Source organism: Pongo pygmaeus, chromosome 2, assembly GCF_028885625.2.
Source record: "Pongo pygmaeus isolate AG05252 chromosome 2, NHGRI_mPonPyg2-v2.0_pri, whole genome shotgun sequence".
In the NCBI taxonomy this organism is placed as follows: domain Eukaryota; kingdom Metazoa; phylum Chordata; class Mammalia; order Primates; family Hominidae; genus Pongo; species Pongo pygmaeus.
Window position 1 is genome coordinate 202,844,081 of NC_085930.1, and position 23,640 is coordinate 202,867,720.

Genomic DNA, 23,640 nt, shown 5'->3' on the forward strand with positions numbered 1-23,640 from the left:
CATTTCACTGAGACCATGGCATTGCAGTAGAAAAAGAGTTTAACTGATTCAAGGCCAGCCTATATGCAGGAGAACTGGAGTTGTCACTCAAATCAATCTTTCTGAAGGCTCTGAGGTTAGAGGTTTTTATGGACAATTTAGTGGGCAAGGGGTAGGGAATGGGTGCTGCTGATTGGTTGGGGATGAAATAATAGGAAAACATTCCTTGTGTGCTGAGTCCACCTCTGGGTGGGGCCACAGGATCACTTGAGTCATGAGTCATAATTCTCGATGGGTTGAGTCCAAAAGATATCGCAAAAAAAGTCTTAGATTCTATAATAATGATGTTATCTATAGGAGCAATTGGGGAAGTCATAAATCTTGTGACCTCTGGCCACATTGATTTCTGAGCAGTAAGGGACTATAGAAACCATACCTACATCTTAGCACAGTTCAGGCCCCTCTCATGATCCTATTCTCTTGGCCTTTCTTACAAAGGTGGTTTTTGGTCCCTGAGCAACGAGGTAGTTAGCTTTAAGAAGGGACTATTATAATCTTTTCTTTCAAGTTAAACTATAAACTACATTCCTCCCCAAAGTTCATTTGGCTTAAGTCCAGGAATGACCAAGGACAGCTTGGAGGTCAGAAGCAAGATGGAGTCAACTATGTCAGGTTCCTCTTGTCATAATTTTGCCAAGGCAGTTTCAATATAAGTAGTAGTTGTTTTTCCTCTTAATTTTTACTAAGAAAAGTAGAAGCACAAGCTTCATGATAAACAGTAATTGATGTGTTCAATTTCAGAAAGATGGAGTGTGAACTACCAGAGATGACATGAGTGCCTGAAGGATAAAACTACTACTTGGCTCCTGGTTCCAAGACATTTTTTGTATATAAGAATTGAAGGTTGATGTTGTTGGGCATCCTGATATTTTTATATGATTTTTTTAAATGTGAAATTTGTTGATTTTTATTTAGCAACAAATGTAGGGTTTTTTTGTTTGTTTGTTTTTGAGACGGAGTCTCGCTCTGTCGCTCAGGCTGGAGTGCAGTGGCACGATCTCAGCTCACTGCAACCTCTGCCTTCTGGGTTCAAGTGATTTTTCTGCCTCAGCCTCCGAGTAGCTGGCTAATTTTTTTATTTTTAGTAGAGACAGGGTTTCACCATATTGGCCAGGCTGGTCTCAAACTCCTGACCTCGTGATCTGCCTTCCTCGGCCTCCCAAAGTGTTGGGATTACAGGCATGAGCCGCCGTGCCCAGCCCAAATGTAGTGTTATTTTTAAAACACTGGATAGGCCAACACTGTCCAAGCCAAACAAAACAGGTCTGTGGGCTGAATTTGGTCCAATGGTGGCAGTTTATTATTATACAACAGTTTGCCCTTTTTTCACGGCAATACTATGTATATATGGGAGATCATTCCTTATCAGGACATACAGACCTAAAGCATAGGTTTCCATGGCTAGTACGGATGTAATTTATGTGTCTAGTTCCTATACATGGACATTTATACTGATTCCAATCTTTTCCTATTTCACACAGTGCAGAAATAAACATCATCATGCATACATCTTTGCATACGTGGGAATGATTCCACAGGATAAATGCCTAGAAGTAGAACTGCAAAACAAGGGCTTCATAAAACATATGATAACCATATATAAATGGTGATGGTGGTTAGTTTCTCCTTTTTTTATGGTTAAAGTCTTTTATCCCTAATTTTTCTTTTTTGTTGTTGTTGTTAAAGTCTCTTGGTTTCTCTTATTTTATTTTCTAAAATAACAAGGAAGTAATGATTACAAAGACACTTTTTGTACAACCCTACAATCCCAGGAAGATCTACAGTTTGCACAGGTTGGTACAGCAAGTTGCTCTCTGGATCTGCCATTGAAACAGTCACCACAATAAATAAAGAAAATTCCAAGAGTCCTGCATTTGGGAAGTTTACTATCAATGGCTAGGTCTACACTTGGTAGTATTGTGAGTGCATGGGTCCAGACTTATGACTCTGACAATTAAGGGAAAAGGAATTGTCTTTATGCTCCGTGTATTTGTGTATGTGTGTGGCATGGGTGGGGGGCGGGTAGTGGGGAGGAGGTGAAAGGTCCCTGAAGTAAAGAGGATGCACAGGACCCTTTTATTTTAGTCCCTAAAAATTGGCTTCATAACCGTTCACAGCCCACATGCCTTTTATGGGCCCTAGTTTCCTTACGAAACATAAAAGGTTTGTGTTGGAAGGGGAAAGGAGTATTTAAAGTGATGGAGGAGAGGAGCTCAAGATGGCTGAGATCCGGGCCTGTCCAACATTGAGAAATTTGAGAGGGGAGCCATCAAAGAAGCCTGGGAGCAGCAGTTCCGGGGAAAAAGGAGAATGTGATGTCCAGAGAGCCAAGAGAAAAAGTAGTTGAAGGAGTGCTCAGCACTAGGCATCTGAGCTGAATGCTGTGGCAGGCTCACTGGCCACAGACAATAGGGAGCTGGTGGAGGTCTTGACGAGGACCATTTCAACAAACTGGTGGGCTTAAAATCCGGAAGAAACAGTTAATGAACAAATCATTTTGACGCCTTTTATAAACCACACAAGCTTATTCCAAACCCGTTACTGGCCTAACTGATTTAAGTCCCTTTCCCATCTGATCCTCAGAGATTCTAAGGGACTTAGCCTATCCATGACTCTTCCTCCTGCTTCTCATCTCCCATGATTGCCCTAAGGATGTGAAAGTGCTTTCAAACAAAGATGCCCAAGAAAGAAGGTAGGCAAATGTGCAAGCATTAGTTTGTAGTACTCTATTACTGTATTTCACCTTGCACTCTCTAGTTTCCTTGGTGCTCCCTCAATATCCAACTCTTAATAAATTCATGGCTCCCGGTGAGCATTCATCAATTCTCATTCCACGCCTTTAGCCCTTCCCGTCCCCGCCCAACTCTCGCTCCCTCCCCTGGCCAAATCTCTAACCTGCAAGGCTAATTCCGAATTCCAAATCGGAAGCAAGAGGGCGGGGCCCCGTGAGAGGCGATGGATTGCGCCAGTCCGTGCCCGATGCACTGTGCGCATGCGCTGGTCATCCGCGGACCGTTCGTGCTGCCCGCCTAGAAAGGGTGAAGTGGTTGTTTCCGTGACGGACTGAGTACGGGTGCCTGTCAGGCTCTTGCGGAAGTCCATGCGCCATTGGGAAGGCCTCGGCCGCGGCTCTGTGCCCTTGCTGCTGAGGGCCTCTTCCTGGGTCATTCCTGGACCGGGAGCCGGGCTGGGGCTCACACGGGGGCTCCCGCGTGGCCATCTCGGCGCCTGCGTGACCTCCCCGCCGGCGGGATGTGGCGACTACGTCGGGCCGCTGTGGCCTGGTAAGTGCAGGCTCTAATCTGGCCCCGTTAATTCTGGGGCCTCTTGAGAGTGGGGCTGTCTTAGCTCCATCTCCAAAAATGTGCAGATGATTCTCAGGCCAGGCCGAGGGCAGCTGGAGAATTCCCAGATGTTCTTGAGGACCCAGAATGACAGGAGCCATGGCTGGGCTTACGTTCGGAGCCGGCTTCAATACTGGCCCTTTTCTCTAGCCCTACCCAACCCGAAAATTCTGGACGCCTCTCAATCTTGGCCCGTCTCTATTGTCCTTTTGTCTCTGCCCTTTACACCCTTGTGTCTTCAGCGTTCTGTCTGTCTCTGGTTGCCTTTTTTGCCTTTTTGTCTGTCCTCTCCCTGCCAGGTTTGACTCTGTCCATGAGTCACCTCTCTCCACATTTCTTCTAACTCTCGGTGTCTTTTTCTTCCATCTCCACGCCATGTGTACCTTGCATCTTCAGGTACCTGGGCTCTTCTATCGGGTAAAGGGGCGTCCGTCTCTTTCCCTAGCCCGCTGATAGGAGTCAGAACTAGAGCAATGACGCATACGGTGTCAGAGATGGTGATTCGAGATGCCCTTTCAATAGCAGCTTTTTTCTGTGTTTAGGGAGAGAGACTTTACTTTCTGATGCAAGGTGGTGAACGTGGCACCACCTTTCTATCTCAATCATCGTTGCCCTGGGGTGGTTTAATTCTAAATAGAAAATCATAGAAATCTTTTCATTTCTGTGCGTTACTATATGCATTGTAATGAGATTAAATTGGATTTTATAGGAAATTTTGTTCTAGTATCATTAGATACTTTCAAGTTTAGCTCATTGTTGCAGGCATTTGATAGGAAGTAATATGCATCAAGCAAAATTGGAAAAACGTGGTTTTCCTGAATCAACTTCTAAGCACTTGTTTTGAATTTTTTCCAGACCTTTTTAAGTGGTGTAGATAATTTATCGTGTTTATAAGGAATGGAATGCATTTGTTAGTTTGTTTTTGTTTTGTTTTGAGACGGAGTCTTGCTCTGTCGTCCAGGCTGGAGTGCAGTGGCGCCATCTCGGCTCACTGCAACCTCCGCCTCCCAGGTTCAAGCAATTCTCCTGTCTCCGCCTCCGGAGTAGCTGGAATTACAGGCACGCGCCAGCACGCCTAGCTAATTTTTGTATTTTTAGTAGAGAGGGGGTTTCACCATTTTGACCAGGCTGGTCTCGAACTCCTGACCTCATGTGATCCACCATCCTCGACTTCCCAAAGTGCTGGGATTACAGCCTTGAGCCACAGCGCCCAGCCCAATTTGTTTGTTAACTGGAGTCCAAAATGCAGAACTAGATGAGATAACAATAGTTAACACTGTTAGTCAATTAGAATTATTGCATAGGTATTTTTAATCTCATGGAATTTTAGTTTTTGAGTAAGTTCACAGCCCTTGGTATTAAAGTAAGTTATTTACAACCCTTGCATTTCTACTTCTCAATATTTAGTGAGGAAACATATCTGATTTTCTTTAAATAAAAAGAGAAAAGACTGCAGAAGATATCATTCTCTGTTGGAGCGATTAAGACGTATAGGAAGAACTACAAAGATGGAGTTTTAAAACAAACTGATTTATAAGTGGTATTTATTTAATTGGCTATCATTGGGCTAAATTATTTCTAAAGTTACCATGGATGCCATTGAGTCATGGCTTAAAAATGTCTCCTGGCGATGGCACAGTTTAGCTACCTAAAGAAGTAGAGATGTGGGAAGCCAGAAGCCCCAAGCCCTAAAGTGTTTCTTTTCCTATAGTTCCTTTGCATGTTGTGAAAGAATACAGTTAAATTCCTGCTCCCTAACAGATGAGAGCATAAGCATTTCTTTGGACATACATATATAAATACATGCTCATGGACATGTGAAAAGATCAATACTAACATTTGGGTGCAATAAATAATTGTGTAAAATTATTTTTAAAAGAATTACATATTAGGAAATGGTATATTGATTAAAAGTGATGGTCAACGAACAAGAGAGTAGATGATTTCTGGGGGAAACCTATTTTGCATCATATTTGATTTTTAGTTTTGACTGAATATTGAAGTCTATATTCAAAATTCTTTTCCTTTAGAACTGTAAAGGCATTGCTACATTTTCTTCTAATGTAATCGTTTGTTGCTGCTGAGAATTCTTATGACAATCTGATTTTTTCGTCTTCGTGATTATCTTGTTTTTCCCTTCACGGAACCTGTTAGGGTCTTGACTTTATCCTTTATCCTAAATTTCTCAAGGCTTGGACCAGGTGTGGGTTTGGTTTTGTTTTCTTTTGCTACTCATTTGACTTGGCACACTCAGTGGGCCTTTCCCTTTATCTTTCTTCATTTCTGAGAAGTTTTTTTCTCTTATTTTTTATTATCTTCCTTTCATTTTTCCTGTCCTTTTTCTTTCTAGACATCTCTTAGGGGGATAGTGGTCCTCTTAGATTGATCTGTTATGTCCGTGATTTCCAAAGTAAGATTTGTACTCGTCATCTGTTAAAAGCATACATATACCCTATGTATATATGCACACTTTTTTATTTTTAAATTATATATGTATCTGTACTAATTATTTACATTGTAAGTCAACCCTAACATAAAGGATAAGATACAAAACATACTGCATCTAGAAGCTTCAGTACTTTCTTCCTGAATCCCAGTAGATCCTTTTGTTCATCCCACGGGATGCATTCCGCCCCCATCCTCCCACTCCCTTTGGATACCACGTTACCACAGCTCTGCATCACTTAACTTTCCTTTTATGTTTTTCACCTTTTTTTTTTTTTGCATTTTATGTCTTGGGGAATTTCATTAAATCATTTTATGGTTTTACTGTTGATTTTTTAAATATTGGCCATTGCAACTTTTCTTTTCTTTTCCTTTTCTTTTCTTTTTTCTTTTCTTTTCTTTTTCTTTTCTTTTCTTTCACACAGGGTCTTGGCATGTTGTCCAGGCTGGCCTCGAACTCCTGGGCTCAGGTAATTCTCTCACCTTGGCCTCCCAAAATGCCAGGATTACAGGCGTGCGCCACTGCATTCAGCGGCAACTTAATTTTTTTATTTTTATTTTTCCTTTTAGAGGGCACCTAGCACTGAGCATTGCAACTTTTCATTTCCATGAACTTTTAAGAACATTTATTAAACTCTTAAAGTCATGTTTAATTCTGTACACTTTCTATTGTTCTTTGATTGCTGTTTTTGAATAACAACAAGGAGTACACCTTAGCATTTTGATGGTATCCTCTTAATAGTCGCAATAATAGTCCCCTTGGCGCTTTGTATACTCTCAAGTCTTAAATGTTTTATATGCAGCTATACATTGACAGTTGAATGGTCTCGCTCCAACTGGATCAGCAAGAACATAAAGAATGATTTAACTGGTACAGGCTGCAGCTTGTGAATTCCCTATTAACACCAAAGAAGACGTGTGAGACTCCATACTGAAACTAAAGACGACTTGTGAGTTCCACACTGAGACCAAATAAGTCTTTATGATGGTGACAGAGAGTGGTGTCAATGCCTAAAGTTTTGGTCAATCTGTCTAAATTGAGGGGCTGACCAAAAAGGGGAACTTAACTGTATTAGACATAATTTTGAGAAACATGGGGGTGTGGATGGTAATGGAGGAAATGGGTGTAGATGAGATTGCCTAGGGAGAGTGAGAAATAGGTTAGGTCTAAGCCTTGATGAGTTCCCAACATTTCCAAGGTAGTTGAGGATACTGAAAATGAGTGGCCAGCGAGATAGAGGTAAAACTAGAGACTGCCCAGGGAAGAGGAAGTTTCAACAATGAGGAGGTGTCAATGTTGTCAGGTATTGCTGAGAGGTCAGATAAAACCAGAATTGAGCAAAATGGCCATTGGAAGCCTATGGTGCCCTCAGTAAGAGCTGTTTCACTGAAGTGATAGAAATGGAAATCAGGCCGGGCACAGTGGCTCATGCCTGTAATACCAGCACTTTGGGATGCCGAGGTGGGTGGATCACCTGAGGTTAGGAGTTCGAGACCAGCCTGGCCAACATGGTGAAACCCTGTCTGTACTAAAAATACAAAAATTAGCCGGGTGTGGTGGCAGGCACCTGTAATCCCAGCTACTCAGGAGGCTGAGGCAGGAGAATCGCTTGAGCCCCGGAGGCGGAGGTTGCAGTGAGCGGAGATCGAGCCACTGTACTCCAGCCTGGGCGACAGAGCAAGACTCTGTTTCAAAAAAAAAAAGAAATGGAAATCAGGATGGTTTGGCTTTTATTTTAATAAAATAGCTAGAGCAGGGAAATGGGGTACTTTTTTTTCCCTTTTAAGATGAGACATAGCCAGGTGCAGTGGCTCGCACCTGTAATCCCAACACTTTGAAAGGGAGGGTCGCTTGAGCTCAGGAGTTTGAGACCAGCCTGGGCAACATAGCAAGACCTTGTCTCTACTAAAATTAAAAAAAAATTAACTGGGCATGCTGGCACACACCTCTAGTCCCAGCTATTTGTGAAGCTGAGGCAGGAGGATCACACTTGAGCCCAGATAGGCGGGCCCTGATAATGCCATTGCACTCCACGTTGGGCAACAGAGCAAGACTTTGTCTCAAAAATAAATAAATACCCTGTCTCAAAAATAAATAATAAATATAGGAGGAGAGATTTGACTTTAGATTCCTCAAAGGGCAGGAGGAAAGAGAATTCTAAGCAGTGATTCACCTTTAATGGGAGGAAGATCACTTAATTTTACGTGAGGGAGAAGAGGATTGGTGGAGATACAGCAGGTGAACAGTTTTTATATGAGGAAGTTGAACATGTGTCATTCTAATAGCTTGCTTTCTCTGTGAAGTAGAGGGCAAGGTCATCTACTGAGAGTTGGGGGAGGTCAAGAGAGATAAGGGGAGATTAGAAGAGCTTGGAGAATAAGAAATACTCCTAGCAGAGAGTGGAAGAATGAATTACTAAGAGAGATGAAGTAGGATTGTTAAGTAGTTTTGTGGGCCCTATTGAGATGTGCTTCCAGTTGGGTGTGATTTTCTCCAGTAGTGCTTTATTTCCCTGGGTACAGGCAGAGAGAAAAACAATAAGGCTCATGTAGGGTTTGTATTTTGTTGGACAAGTCAAACAAAAAAGTCAGAGGACAAGGGAGTTTAGAATATTTGCAAAAGAGTTATTGAAATGATGAACCGCATAATCTAAGGTGGTAAATGAATGAATAGATAAGGAGGATGTGAATAGGTAAGGAGAAGAAAGAAATATCAGATTATTGATTATTGACGGTGACTCTCTAATACAGCTATTATGCCATTTTAACCGATTAAGAAACTAAGGCTTTAGGAAATTGATAATTTGCCCTAACTGCGCAGCTAGTAAGCAGTGGAAATGTGACTGGAACCAGAGTTCTTCTTACTCAATAGACTAAATGGGTGTAAGGATGTAATTGAAAGAAGGGTGAGCTAAATGTTGTGGAACCATGAGCTCTTTCTCTGGTTGATGTGCCTCTCTATAAGTGATAACATGGGTCACACTGGATAAAACCTTGTGGTGATTGGTGACTTTCCTTTGTCCTTCCTCCTGTGCCTAGTCTGGCGAATATCTGCCTTTCCCTTTCCTTTCTCTTTGCTGCCACCTAACTTTAGGCTCTTCCCCTTACATCTGGGTAACTGAAATAAGATCACCTTTTTGTTCCCCTTCTGATTTACTTTGACCTAACATTATCTTTACTATTTTCTTTAAATTACTGTTTCATTAGTCTTATTCTACTCAGGAACTCTGTAGTTCCCCATTGCCTATGAAAAAAAGTTGAGCCTCAGCCTTATATTCAGTGACTCTTCAATTGGATATTCAGTCCAGTTTTACTCCTCCTATGAGCCTTCTATGCGAGCTCCTTGGGTCTCTTGCCCTTTCATTGCCTCATCTCTGCACCTTTCTTTCTCTTTTTTATTCTTTTTTTTTTTTTTTGTACTCTTTTGGTTTTTTTTTTGGTTTCTTTTTTTGTTTTATTTATTAAACCTCCATCACACTTCATCCTATAGAGTTTTGAACCACAGCAAGGTGTGGTATCATCCTGTGGCTCTGGAGGAAGTGGCAGGGAGTCCAAAATGTCACCTTAGCTTCTTATCTGGGGCCACATGTATTGCTGCATCTGCTCCTTCCCACACTCCTGCCCACAAGTGTCGCTTGTGGAAATAATTTGAGATTTACTGTCTGGCTGACCCTAGTTTCAATCTCTTTTCCACCATTTGCTAATCATTCTACCTTGGGCAAAACATAGTATTAAAAGAAAACTTCAGACAAGTTAAATTTGGTGGAGTTTAATTGAGCAAAGAAAAAAAATGATTCACAAATTGGACAGTCTCCAGAATCACCGCAGATTCAGAGAGACTCCAGGGGTGCCTCGTGGTCAGAACAAATTTATAGACAGAAAAGGTAAAGTGACCTACAGGAATCAGAATTGAGACATAGAAACAGTGAGATTGGTTACAGCTTGGCGTTTGCCTTATTTGAACGCAGTTTGAACACTCAGCAGTCTATGAGTGGTTGAAGTATGGCCGCTGGGATTGGCCAACACTCAGCTGTTATTACAGATGCATACTACTAAGTTAGGTTTTCGATTTTGTCTGCCTATTGAGCTAGGTTACAGTTCGTCCACAAGGACTCAAATATAAAAGTACGGAGTCCTTTTCAGGCCATATTTAGTTCGCTTTTACAATTCCCCCCCTTTTGGTCAGCCCCTCAGTTTAGAGAGATTGACCAAAACTTTAGGCATTGACACCACTCTCTGTCACCATCGTAAAGACATATTTGGTCTCAGTGTGGAACTCACAAGTCGTCTTTAGTTTCAGTATGGAGTCTCACACGTCTTCTTTGGTGTTAATAGGGAATTCACAAGTTGCAGCTTTGTGCCAGCTAAATGATTCTTTATGTTCTTGTTGATGCAGTTGGAGCAAGACCATTCAACTGTCAATGTATAGCTGCATACAAAACATTTAAGACTTGAGAGTATACAGCGCACCAAGGGGACTATTATTATGACTGTCAAGAGGACACCATCAAAATGCTAAGGTGTACTCCTTAATAAAAGTTCTTATGAAATGAACTGAACCAAATTAGCCAAGTTAAGGTTCAGACAATATAAGCAGTACAGCAGTATTAGGGTCTAATTGGTCAGAGTCTTCATTTGAAGTGTGATAGTGATTAAGGATCATAGTTCACTGTAAAGTAGCTTGACTTAAAGAAGTACTCATTTTCATTGTTACCTTGGGTAATACAAGTCATAATAACTTGGAAACCTACTAGAAGAAATATAAAGATTAGAAACCCTTGGAAAACCCAAGCTTGCCATTCACCACTTAGGATGCCTGCAAACCAACTGTTAGTTGCTCCTATAAACATATCATGGGTTCATTTCTCTTGAGAGATTTCTTTATTGTACTTGGTGGCAGTGTCTAAGGAAACAGCAGTATCAGCCACCTTTTAAATTAAGCTTTCTGTAGTAACAGAATCAGGGGAGAGATAAGTACAAAATTCAGTTTTGTTTAACACCAAACATAGGCCTCCACCTTGAGCAAAAAGAAGATCTAAGACTGCATGATCTTCCGTTAAGTGTTTTTGTTGAATATGTATGTTGTCATGTGCCTTTTTGAGAGTAGCTTCTACCCATCTGAAACCCTGGGAGGTCTGATTGGCTACAAAATCCAAGAATTTTCCCAATATACAAATTAGCTTTAAATTCCGTACAAATGGTACTTCACTACCACCAAGAGTGAGCCCCCAGGAACCCCACTGGAATCCTTCTCCGGTGGAAACTAGCTTATCCTCGTCTATTTCGAGGCTAGTGCTAATTTCAGTTATTGACCATTTTGGCCTCCAATTATAAGGGCTATCATGAGAATTTTCAGGGGAAGCAATTCAAAAGGCAGGAGCAGGCCAGGCCAGATAACAAGAACCGAACCAACCAAGGAGGCAGAACAGAATATGCAGATTCTCCACAGACCCAATAGAGACCCTAAGGGGTTGGAAAAGGGGGCCACCTAGTTGTATTTGAGCAGGGATCATTCAGGTTTGTTCGACCATGAATCTGTGTAGCTCCTGAATAACATCCAGTGGGAAATTTACTTTTCTGTGGCCCCTTTATAGTGTGTTGTAAGGGTGTATAACCACATCTAGTAAAAAGAGACCCTACTGGGTTTAATCCGGTTACATTATACAAGCAATCACTCGTACTAACATAAGTAATTCCCAAATCTTGAGTATGTGATGCCTGCAAGCACAATATACGTTTTGTAGGCATCACTTGGATTGGTTTTTTATATTTGGTGTGATCGACTTATCAGTTGAAAAAGAGTGTTGTTTTTAGTGAGTGTAGGAAAGCAAGTACTAGTGATGTTTAGAGTATCAAGAATAACTTTCCATTCTTCCCTTGGGGTTTCAGGGTGACTCATCGGGAAACGTGGAGGGGCACTGGCACCCGTGGAATCATTTCCTGACTTTTTGGCATTAGCCCACAAACCCAACGGTTACCCTGGTTTTGTGCTAGAGCATAAGCTGGAGCTGAAGCCATCCACTGATTATGGTCCCGTGGATTTTCATGTAAGGAAAAGGAAGGGATTAGGGCAAAAAATAAGTAAAACAGAAAAACACATAAGGCTTTCATGGTGGTAGAGAAGTCTTGATCTGTGATCTAGGGAAAGCTGTCTGCAACCAGGATGCTGTCTGCTTCTGGGAAGAGATTTCCCTGGTCAGCTTTGCCTTAAAGTCTCCAATGGGTATATAGTTCCAGGAGTCTGAGGGGGCCCTTTTGAGTTGTGAGATGTGGACCCACGGTTCAAAGCCCTGAAGCTTCTCTGCACTGTGGGTGGTGAGAAGGACTTGGTATGGTCCCATCCAATGAGGTTCAAGAGTGATCTTCCTCTGATGTCATTTCCAGAAGGCCCAGTCTCCAGGTTCCAGACCATGGAGGGTTTGATTGTCCTCAGTTGGTGGATCTCAAAACGCTTCCTTTACCTGGTGGAAGTATACTTTGGCATAATACATTAAAGCCTTGCAGTATTTAGTCATATCAGAGTTTAAGAGAGCAGGAGAAACATGAGATGCTATTATTAGGGACATGGGCCTCCCAGTGACTATTTCGTAAGGGGTCAATTTCTGTTTTCCACCAGGAGTGAATCTGATTGCCATTAAAGCCAAAAGGTAGTACCTTTGGCCAAGGCAACTCAATTGATTCAGTTAACTTGGCCAGTTTCAGTTTTCAAATGCCATTTGTTCTTTCAAGCTTTCCTGAAGACTGAGGGTAATAAGGACAATGGTAATGCCACTGTGTCAGTAACACCTTATTTAACTGCTTTATAACTTGCCCAGTAAAATGAGTTCCTCTATCACTGGAGATTTTTAGAGGGATCCCCCATAAAGGAAAAACATTTTCTAATAATTTCTTAGCTATGGTCACAGCATCAGCTTTCCTACATGGGAAGGCCTTTATCCAACCAGAAAACATGCAAACTATTACAAGAACATACTGATACCCTGTTGAGGGTGGTAACTGAATGAAGTCCATCTGTAAATGTTCAAATGGTCCATCAGGTGGTGGAAATATGCTGCCTCAAGTTTTTCTGGGATTATGAGTTTGACAAGTCAAACATTGATTATAAACCATTTTAGCAATTTCAGAATAGTCACCCCACCAGTATTTTTTCATAGTTTGGATCACTTTGTCTGTTCCATGATGAGCTGTGGAGAGCTTTCAATAATGGAAGCTTCAAAGATTCAGGAAGGACCAGGTGGCCATCCGGGCCCTCTGTGAGTCTTTGCTTCACATTAAATTTACATCCTTTTAGGTACCAATTTTGTTTTTGCAAATCAGATGTGTTGCACTGTTTATTAAATAGGTCATCATAAGGAAATTGGCTTGGATTAATCTTATGGAGTTCATTCAGATTGCATATCTTGATGGTTTCAGCACTAGCTGATTTAGCATAAAAATCTGCTAAAGCATTTCCCTGATACTTGGGTTCATTTCTACAAGTATGAGCTTCAGTCTTAATAACAGCAATCTGCATTTATAACAGGATAGCAGAAAGGAGCTCATCTGTTTGGAGTCCATTTTTGATGGGGATCCCACTAGAGGTGAGAAACCTTCATAGTTTCCATATCATGCGAAAATCACGTACTACTCCAAAAGCATATCTACTATCCATAAATATTTACTGACTTGTCCTTAGCTATATGACATGTTCAGGTAAGAGCAGAAAGTTCTGCAGGTTGGGCTGACTTGAATTGAAGAGTTCCCTTCTCTATTAACTCATTTTGGGTGGTAACAGCATATCCTGCCTGATATTTTTTTTTCTGAGTTTTTGGCCCATCAACAAAAAGTATTAATTCAGGATTATCCAGTGGAGTATCCTGTATATCAATACGAGGGGCCACTATTTCTGATACTACACTTACACAGTTGTGTTCTTCACCATCATCAGGCAGAGATAACAGAGTAGCAGGATTAAGTAGATTACAGCCTTTTAGATGAAGATAAGAAGGAGATAGGAGAAGTAATTCATAAGATGTTAGTCTACTCCCTGAAAAATGCTGGGTTTGAGTGGAATTTAATAGACTTTCCACAGCGTGTGGGACTTGCAAATTAAGTTCATTTCCTAAAACCAGATCTGATGAAGCTCTACCAGCTTGGCGGCTGCTGCTACTGCTTTTAAACAGTTAGGCTATGCCTTAGAGACTGGGCCTAACTGCAGGCTATAGTATGCAGTGGTCCTATGTTTAGCACCGTGTTCCTGATTGTTACATTCATGAACAAACAAAGTGAAAGGTTTAGTGTAATTTGGAAGTCCTAAAGCTGGGGGCTGTTGTAAGGCCAACTTCATTTGGCTAAAAGCCTGCTCATGATATCTTCCCAAGGTAAAGGCTCTGGTACAGCATTTTTAGTGAGCTCATACAGTGGTGAAGCTATTAAGGAAAAATTTGGAACCCAGGATCTGCAATATCCTGCAAGCCTAAGAAAGCCTTTTGTCTTTTGGTTGCAGGCCGAGGAAAACTTTAAATAGGTTTTATCCTCTCAGGTAAGAGGGAAATCCCTTCAGCAGCCAAGTCGTGTCCCAAATATCAGACTTTTTCTTTTGAAAATTGAAGTTTTGGCCAGGCGTGGTGGCTAATGCCTGTAATCCCAGACTTCGGGAGGCTGAGGCAGGCGGATCACCTGAGGTCGGGAGTTCAAGGACAACCTGACCAACATGGAGAAACCCTGTCTCTACTAAAAATACAAAATTAGCCAGGCGTGGTGGTGCATGCCTGTAATCCCAGCTACTCGGGAGGCTGAGGCAGGAGAATCACTTGAACCTGGGAGGCAGAGGTTGCGGTGAGCCAATATCGCACCATTGCACTCCAGCCTGGGCAACAAGAGCGAAACTCCATCTCAAAGAAAAAAAAAAGAAAGAAAAGAAAAAATTGAAGTTTTTGCATTGCAGCCTTGTGACCTTTATATGCAAGTTGCCGTAAAAGGTAAACTGAGTCAATTTCCGAGCACTCCTTAATAGGAGAGCATAACAAAAAGTTATCTACATACTGAATGAGAGTAGAATTTTGAGGAAACTGTAGTGTCATTAACTCCTGATGCAGTGCCTGGGGAAAATATGAAGGGGCTTCAGTAAATCCTTGTGGCATTACACTCCAGGTGTACTGCTGATTTTTCCAAGTAAAGGCAGACAAGTATTGACTTTCTTTATGGAATGCTAGAGAAGGCTGAGCCAAGATCTATTACTGTGGACAACTTGGAATCAGTGGGTACATTAGGTTATAAAGTATTAGGATTTGGGACTACAGGAAATCTTGGTATTACAATTTTATTAATTGCCTGTAAATCTGGAACAAATCTCCAGCCTCATCCATTTTGTTTTTTAACTGGTAGGATTGGAGTGTTACAGGGGCTGGTGCATGGAATTATGAGTCCTTGTTTAATTAAATCTTCTACAGTTGGTGAGAGCCCTTGAATTGCTTCAGGTTTTAGTGGATATTGTGGTAATTAGGCAAAGGTTTAGAATGATCTGTTTGTACTTTTATAGGTTCTACACTTTTAATTCTTCCTATATCAGTTGGGGAAGAGGACCATAAACATTTAGGTGTTTTCAAAAGATCAGGGGTATTATAGGCTTGAGTTTCGATCTTATCAATTTCTGCCTGTAGACAGCATAACAATTCTGGTTCAGGAGAATCAGGAAAACTCTTAAGATTATTTCTGTTTCTGAGGAAAATTTTAGGTGCCCTTTTAGCTTTGAAAGTAAATCTTGCCCTTCCGAGTTTACTGGAGCAGTATCACATAGTAAAAAACTGTGTTTTTCTGAAAGGGGGCTCAGAGTTAATTGGATGGGTTCAGATATGGGAACCTCTTGAACTTGATTTGAAACCCCTGTCACAGAAATGACCTTTTTACTCTGAGGGATTTGTTGGCTTATTAAAGTGGGGTTTATGGTAGATAGAGTAGCCCTGGTATCCATAAGGACTATACACAACTCCCTATTTATTTTAACCTCTGTTTCCCCATGTTCCTTTAAAGGTATTACGAGGAGCAATCCACCGGAGAATCCCTTGGAGCCTCCTTAAAGTTGATTATTGTCAGGAGGACTAAGGTCTCCTGTGCTCCCTCTAGTGGTGAAACAGTTTGGCCTAGAGGGAGGTTTATCAGCGGACAATCCCTTTTCCAGTGCCCCGGTTGTTTGCAATACAGGCAGACATGTTGGGGTAAAGAACTTCTTGTTCTAGGACCTCTTGATCTGATTTTTTTAATATAATTTTAAAAATATTTTCCAAAGTGTGGCTTAAAAAAGTTTTTTTTATTATACTTTAAGTTTTAGGGTACATATGCACAACGTGCAGGTTTGTTACATATGTATACATGTGCCATGTTGGTGTGCTGCACCCATTAACTCGTCATTTACATTAGGTATATCTCCTAATGCTATCCCTCCCCCCACCCCACAACAGGCCCCAGTGTGTGATGTTCCCCTTCCTGTGTCCAAGTGTTCTCATTGTTCGATTCCCGCCTATGAGTGAGAACATGCGGTGTTTGGTTTTTTGTCCTTGCGATAGTTTGCTGAGAATGATGGTTTCCAGCTTCATCCATGTCCCTGCAAAGGACATTAACTCATCATTTTTTATGGCTCCATAGTATTCCATGGTGTATATGTGCCACATTTTCTTAATCCAGTCTATCATTGTTGGACATTTGGCTTGGTTCCAAGTCTTTGCTGTTGTGAATAGTGCCGCAGTAAACATACGTGTGCATGTGTCTTTATAGCAGCATGATTTATAGTCCTTTGGGTATATACCCAGTAATGGGATGGCTGGGTCAAATGGTATTTCTAGTTCTAGATCCCTGAGGGATCGCCACACTGACTTCCACAATGGTTGAACTAGTTTACAGTCCCACCAACAGTGTAAAAGTGTTCCTATTTCTCCACATCCTCTCCAGCACCTGTTGTTTCCTGACTTTTGAATGATTGCCATTCTAACTGGTGTGAGATGGTATCTCATTGTGGTTTTGATTTGCATTTCTCTGATGGCCAGTGATGATGAGCATTTTTTCATGTCTTTTGGCTGCGTATATGTCTTTTGAGAAGTGTCTGTTCATATCCTTTGCCCACTTGTTGATGGGGTTGTTTGTTTTTCTCTTGTAAATTTGTTTGAGTTCTTTGTAGATTCTGGATATTAGCCCTTTGTCAGATGAGAAGTTTACAAAAATTTTCTCCCGTTCTGTAGGTTGCCTGTTCACTCTGATGGTAGTTTCTTTTGCTGTGCAGAAGCTCTTTAGTTTCATTAGATCCCATTTGTCAATTTTGGCTTTTGTTGCCATTGCTTTTGGTGTTTTAGACATGAAGTCCTTGCCCGTGCCTGTGTCCTGAATGGTATTGCCTAGGTTTTCTTCTAGGGTTTTTATGGTTTTAGGTCTAAATTAAGTCTTTAATCCATCTTGAATTAATTTTTGTATAAGGTGTAAGGAAGGGATCCAGTTTCAGCTTTCTACATATGGCTAGCCAGTTTTCCCAGCACCATTTATTAAATAGGGAATCATTTCCCCATTGCTTGTTTTTGTCAGGTTTGTCAAAGATCAGATGATTGTAGATATGCAGCATTATTTCTGAGGGCTCTGTTCTGTTCCATTGGTCTATATCTCTGTTTTGGTACCAGTACCATGCTGTTTTGGTTACTGTAGCCTTGTAGTATAGTTTGAAGTCAGGTAGTGTGATGCCTCCAGCTTTGTTCTTTTGGCTTAGGATTGACTTGGCGATGCGGGCTCTTTTTTGGTTCCATATGAACTTTGAAGTAGTTTTTTCCAGTTCTGTGAAGAAAGTCATTGGTAGCTTGATGGGGATGGCATTGAATCTATAAATTACCCTGGGCAGTATGGCCATTTTCACGATATTGATTCTTCCTACCCATGAGCATGGAATGTTCTTCCATTTGTTTGTATCCTCTTTTATTTCATTGAGCAGTGGTTTGTAGTTCTGCTTGAAGAGGTCCTTCACATCCCTTGTAAGTTGGATTCCTAGGTATATTCTCTTTGAAGCAATTGTGAATGGGAGTTCACTCATGATTTGGTGATTTGGTTCTCTGTTTGTCTGTTATTGGTGTATAAGAATGCTCTCTTTTCTTCCTTGTTAGTCTCGCTAGCAGTCTGTCAATTTTGTTGATCTTTTCCAAAAACCAGCTCCTGGATTCATTGATTTTTTGAAGGGTTTTTTGTGTCTCTGTCTCCTTCAGTTCTGCTCCCATCTTAATTATTTGTTGCTTTCTGCTGGCTTTTGAATGTGTTTGCTCTTGCTTCTCTAGTTCTTTTAATTGTGACATTAGGGTGTCAATTTTAGATCTTTCCTGCTTTCTCTTGTGGGCATTTAGTGCTATAAATTTCCCTCTACACACTGCTTTGAGTGTGTCCCAGAGATTCTGGTATGTTGTGTCTTTGTTCTCATTGGTTTCAAAGAACATCTTTACTTCTGCCTTCATTTCGTTATGTACCCAATAGTCATTCAGGAGCAGGGTGTTCAGTTTCCATGCAGTTGAGTGGTTTTGAGTGAGTTTCTTAATCCTGAGTTCTAGTTTGATTGCACTGTGGTCTGAGAGACAGTTTATTATAATTTCTATTCTTTTACATTTGCTGCAGAGTGCTTTATTTCCAACAATGTGGTCAATTTTGGAATAAGTGCAGTGTGGTGCTAAGAAGAATGTATATTCTGTTGATTTGGGGTGGAGAGTTCTGTAGATGTCTATTAGGTCCGCTTGGTGCAGAGCTGAGTTCAATTCCTGGATATCCTTGTTAACTTTGTCTCGTTGATCTGTCTAATGTTGACAGTGGGGTGTTAGTCTCCCATTATTATTGTGTGGGAGTCTTAAGTCTCTTTGTAGGTCTCTCAGGACTTGCTTTATCAATCTGGGTGCTCCTGTATCGGGTGCATATATATTTAGGATAGTTAGCTCTTGTTGAACTGATCCCTTTACCATTATGTAATGGCCTTCTTTGTCTCTTTTGATCTTTGTTGGTTTAAAGTCTGTTTTATCAGAGACTAGGATTGCAACCCCTGCCTTTTTTTATTTTCCATTTGCTTGGTAGATCTTCCTCCGTCTCTTTATTTTGAGCCTATGTGTGTCTCTGCACGTGAGATGAGTTTCCCAAATACAGCACACTGATGGGTCTTGACTCTTAACCAATTTGCCAGTCTGCGTCTTTTAATTGGAGCATTTAGCCCATTTACATTTAAGGTTAATATTGTTATGTGTGAATTTGATCCTGTCATTATGATGTTAGCTGGTTATTTTGCTCGTTAGTTGATGCAGTTTCTTCCTAGCCTCGATGGTCTTTACAATTTGGCATGTTTTTGCAGTGCCTGGTACCGGTTGTTCCTTTCCATGTCTAGTGCTTCCTTCAGGATCTCTTGTAGGGCAGGCCTAGTGGTGACAAAATCTCTCAACAATTGCTTGTCTGTAAAGGATTTTATTTCTCCTTCACTTATGAAGCTTAGTTCAGCTGGATATGCAATTCTGGGTTGAAAATTATTTCCTTTAAGAATGTTGAATATTGGCCCCTACTCTCTTCTGGCTTGTAGAGTTTCTGCCGAGAGATCAGCTGTTAGTCTGATGGGCTTCCCTTGGTGGGTAACCCGACCTTTCTCTCTGGCTGCCCTTAACATTTTTTCCTTCATTTCAACTTTGGTGAATCTGACAATTATGTGTCTTGGAGTCGCTCTTCTCGAGGAGTATCTTTGTGGCATTCTCTGTATTTCCTGAATTTGAATGTTGGCCCGCCTTGCTAGATTGGGGAAGTTCTCCTGGATAATATCCTGCAGAGTGTTTTCCAACTTGGTTCCATTCTCCCCGTCACTTTCAGGTACACCCATCAGACGTAGATTTGGTCTTTTCACATAGTCCCATATTTCTTGGAGGCTTCGTTCATTTCTTTTTATTCTTTTTTCTCTAAACTTCTCTTCTTGCTTCATTTCATTCATTTGATCTTCCATCACTGATACTCTTTCTTCCAGTTGATTGAATCAGCTACTGAGGCTTGTGTATCCATCACGTAATTCTTGTGCCTTGGTTTTCAGCTCCATCAGGTCCTTTAAGGACTTCTCTGCATTGGTTATTCTAGTTAGCCATTCGTCTAATTTTTTTTCAAGGTTTTTAACTTCTTTGCCATGGGTTTGAATTTCCTCCTTTAGCTTGGAGAAGTTTGATCGTCTGAAGCCTGCTTCTCTCAACTCGTCAAAGTCATTCTCCATCCAGCTTTGTTCCATTGCTGGTGAGGAGCTGCGTTCCTTTGGAGGAGGAGAGGTGCTCTGATTTTTAGAATTTTTAGTTTTTCTGCTCCGTTTTTTCCCCATCTTTGTGGTTTTATCTACCTTTGGTCTTTGATGATGGTGATGTACAGATGGGTTTTCATGTGGATGTCCTTTCTGTTTGTTAGTTTTCCTTCTAACAGTCAGGACCCTCAGCTGCAGGTCTGTTGGAGTTTGCTGGAGGTCCACTCCAGACCATGTTTGCCTGGGTATCAGCAGCGGAGTCTGCAGAACGGCGAATATTGGTGAACAGCAAATGTTGCTGCCCGATTGTTCGTCTGGAAGTTTTGTCTCAGAGGGGTATCTGGCCATGTGAGGTGTCAGTCTGCCCCTACTGGGGGGTGCCTCCTAGTTAGGCTACTCAGGGGTCAGGGACCCACTTGAGGAGGCAGTCTGTCCGTTCTCAGATCTCAAGCTGCGTGCTGGGAGAACCACTACTATCTTCCAGGCTGTCAGACAGGGACATTTAAGTCTGCAGAGGTTTCTGCTGCCTTTTGTTCGGCTATGCCCTGCCCCCAGAGGTGGAGTCTACAGAGGCAGGCAGGCCTCCTTGAGCTGCGGTGGGCTCCACCCAGTTCGAGCTTCCCGGCCACTTTTGTTTACCTGCTCAAGCCTCAGCAATGGCGGGCACCCCTCCCCCAGCCTTGCTGCACCTTGCAGTTTGATCTCAGACTGCTGTGCTAGCAATGAGCAAGGCTCCATGGGCATAGGACCCTCCGAGCCAGGTGCGGGATATAGTCTCCTGGTGTGCCGTTTGCTAAGACCATCGGAAAAGTGCAGTATTAGGGTGGGAGTGACCCAATTTTCCGGGTGCTGTCTGTCACCCCTTTCCTTGGCTAGGAAAGGGGATTCCCTGACCCCTTGCGCTTCCCGGGTGAGGCGATGCCTCGCCCTGCTTCGGCTCATGCTCAGTGCGCTGCACCCATTGTCCTGCACCCACTGTCTGACATTCCCCAGTGAGATGAACCCAGTACCTCAGCTGGAAATGCAGAAATCACCCATCTTCTGCGTCACTCAAGCTGGGAGCTGTAGACTGGAGCTTTTCCTATTTGGCTGTCTTGAAACCGCCTGATTGTGATTTAAGATGAGAACGAGATGGTCCCTTTGGTTCCTGGTCCCTGTAACTGTTGCAATTGAAGGGGCATAAGCTTGTTAGCCTTTTGAGTTTTTTCTTGCTCTAGAGTCCTCTCAAAATGCTCAGCTAGGTTGGGCACAATGGCTCACGCCTGTAATCCCAGCACTTTGGGAGGTAAAGGTGGGAGGATCACGAGGTCAGGAGATCGAGACCATCCTGGCTAAGATGGTGAAATCCCATCTCTACTAAAAATACAAAAATTAGCCGGGCATGGTGGCGCGCGCCTGTAGTCCCAGCTACTCGGGAGGCTGAGGCAAGAGAATCGCATGAACCTGGGAGGCGGAGGTTGCAGTGAGCTGAGATCGCGCCACTACACTCTAGCCTGGGTGACAGAGCAAGACTCCACCTCAAAAAAAAAAAAAGGAAAAAGTTCAGCTAAGGCCACCAATTCAGTCACATCTCTAACTTCCCATTGCAACTTAGTTTTTTAGTTAAACTGCTAAGTTCAGGATGGAGTCCATTTATAAGTAAAGCAGTTAATGCTGTTTCAGCCCCTGCAGGGAATATTCCTTGCTGTACTTTGAGCCCAGAATGTTTCACAAATATTTCTAAGTGACTTCTGTAATCTGAAACTGGTTCATCTTTTCTTTTCTTTTTTTTTTTTTTTTTTTTTTGCTTACAAGATTGTATGATGGACCAATTTTTTGTGGAAAAATTTTAGGAACTAAATGTAAAAGGTTTTTAATGATTTTTCTAGCTATTTTTGGTCCTTCTCGTGAGGAGCTCTTGGAGGGGCCTTTAAAATACCCTCCTCAGGTTTGTCCCGTTCTGCTGCTACCATCCATTTCCGAGCTTCACCAGCCCCCAGTATCATATGAATAAACTGGTAAATTCATGAAGTCCTGGATCATAAACTCCTATTAGGATTCTAAATTCCTCAATAAATTTTTGAGACTTTTCCCTTGGACCAGGGAAGTCCTTCACAATGGGGCTAAGCTCAGTTTTAGACCATGGAGTGAAAGTAGTTACAGCAGGCAGGCCTGGCTGATCAGAAGGTCTCACTTTGTAAGGCATCTGTCTCACTTCCTTTTTTTTTTTTTTTAATCATCTTCAGGGTGAAAGTGTAATTTAACAAAAAGGTTAGTGGACTCAGAGTATGTAGGTAGAGACGGACAAAGAAGGAACTGTCCGAGTTAGATCAGTCAAAGTATAGTCCTCTTTCTTCATGTCCTTGGTCTGTTGCTTAAGCTTTTCATTTGGTTTTTGCAAAGAATCTTTTAAGGAGGCACTTTTTGATTCACTTAGTCTTTTGGAGGCCTTTGTGTATCCATGAGAGAATACATCCCACTGTATTTGTGGGGGCTTTGATCCCCTTTTTCTAATATGCCTTGCAAACAATTTTATCCAAATTAAAACTTCTCCATTGCGGCCATCTTAATTCTAAGTTTTCTTTAGTGAGGTTAACCCATTTTTCTAAAAATGAACACATTCTGGGCCCATAATTTTTATACATAAAATTAGCTGGAGTCCCTGAAGATGGAGTCCCAGACTCCTTGGATTGAGATGATCCCATTATTAAATAATGTACCTATCAGAGGTCTGAGGCCTCTAACTGAATCCAATCCAGTTAATTATCAAATACAATTTGATCTTGGATCCAGTCCAGGCTAAGTATTGCTCGAGTAAACTCGGAGAGCTCAAAACACAAGTTAGTGGAGCTCAGAATCCGAGAGAAAACTCACCCACGACCTCCAGTTACAATCAAGAGACCAGTGAGTGCAGTGGGCTCAGCGGGTACCTCGCCAGGTCACCTGGTGTTCCTGGGGGTTGCCGGAGTTTTTCTTCAAATCCCACTTCTGACACCAGATCTGTTAAAAGAAAACTTCAGACAAGTTAAATTTGATGGAGTTTGAGCAAAGAAAATAAACACTTTGCAAATCAGGCAGCCTCCAGAATTGAATGCAGTTTGAACACTTAGCAGTCTATTAGTGCTTGAAGTATGGCCACTGGGATTGGCCAACACTCAGCTATTATTACAGATGCATACTACTCAGGTTTTTGATTTTGTCTGCCTATTATGCTAGGTTATGGTTCGTCCACAAGAATGCAAATATAGAAGTATGGAGTCCTTCTCAGGCCATATTTAGTTCGCTTTAACAATATTTAAAAAAAAAACAGATTTGTAAAATAAGGATACTTAACCTTACTGGGTGTTTCTGAGAGTTAACATTTATATAGTTACGCTATAGTGAAAACAGCTAGTGTAATGTCTGGTATGGATAGGAACACAAGAGATACTGCTTTCCCCATATCCCCATACCATTCTTTACAGCATTGCTCCTGTCTTCCTTGATTCCTCCTCCTTCTTCTGTTTTTTTGTTTTGTTTTGTTTTGTTTTTTTGGAGATGGAGTCTCACTCTGTTGCCAGGCTGGAGTGCAGTGGTGCAATCTCAGCT

The 23,640-nt window shown here is 41.8% G+C and overlaps 1 protein-coding gene across 5 annotated transcripts in view; it reads left to right on the forward strand.

Annotated features, from left to right (window-relative positions):
- Positions 1-3,025: 3,025 nt before the first annotated feature.
- OPA1 (OPA1 mitochondrial dynamin like GTPase) overlaps positions 3,026-23,640 on the forward strand; it is a 101,681-nt gene continuing 81,066 nt past the window's right edge. For 3 of the 5 annotated variants that reach the window (XM_054479924.2, XM_054479923.2, XM_054479925.2), the window contains exon 1: positions 3,026-3,323. In XM_054479924.2, coding sequence (XP_054335899.1) covers positions 3,292-3,323 — 32 coding nt within the window. In that variant the 5' untranslated portion in view covers positions 3,026-3,291. Of the gene's footprint in view, positions 3,324-13,350; positions 13,409-23,640 lie in introns of all 5 variants that reach the window. The other 2 variants (XM_063662564.1, XM_054479922.2) reach the window with 2 other exon arrangements.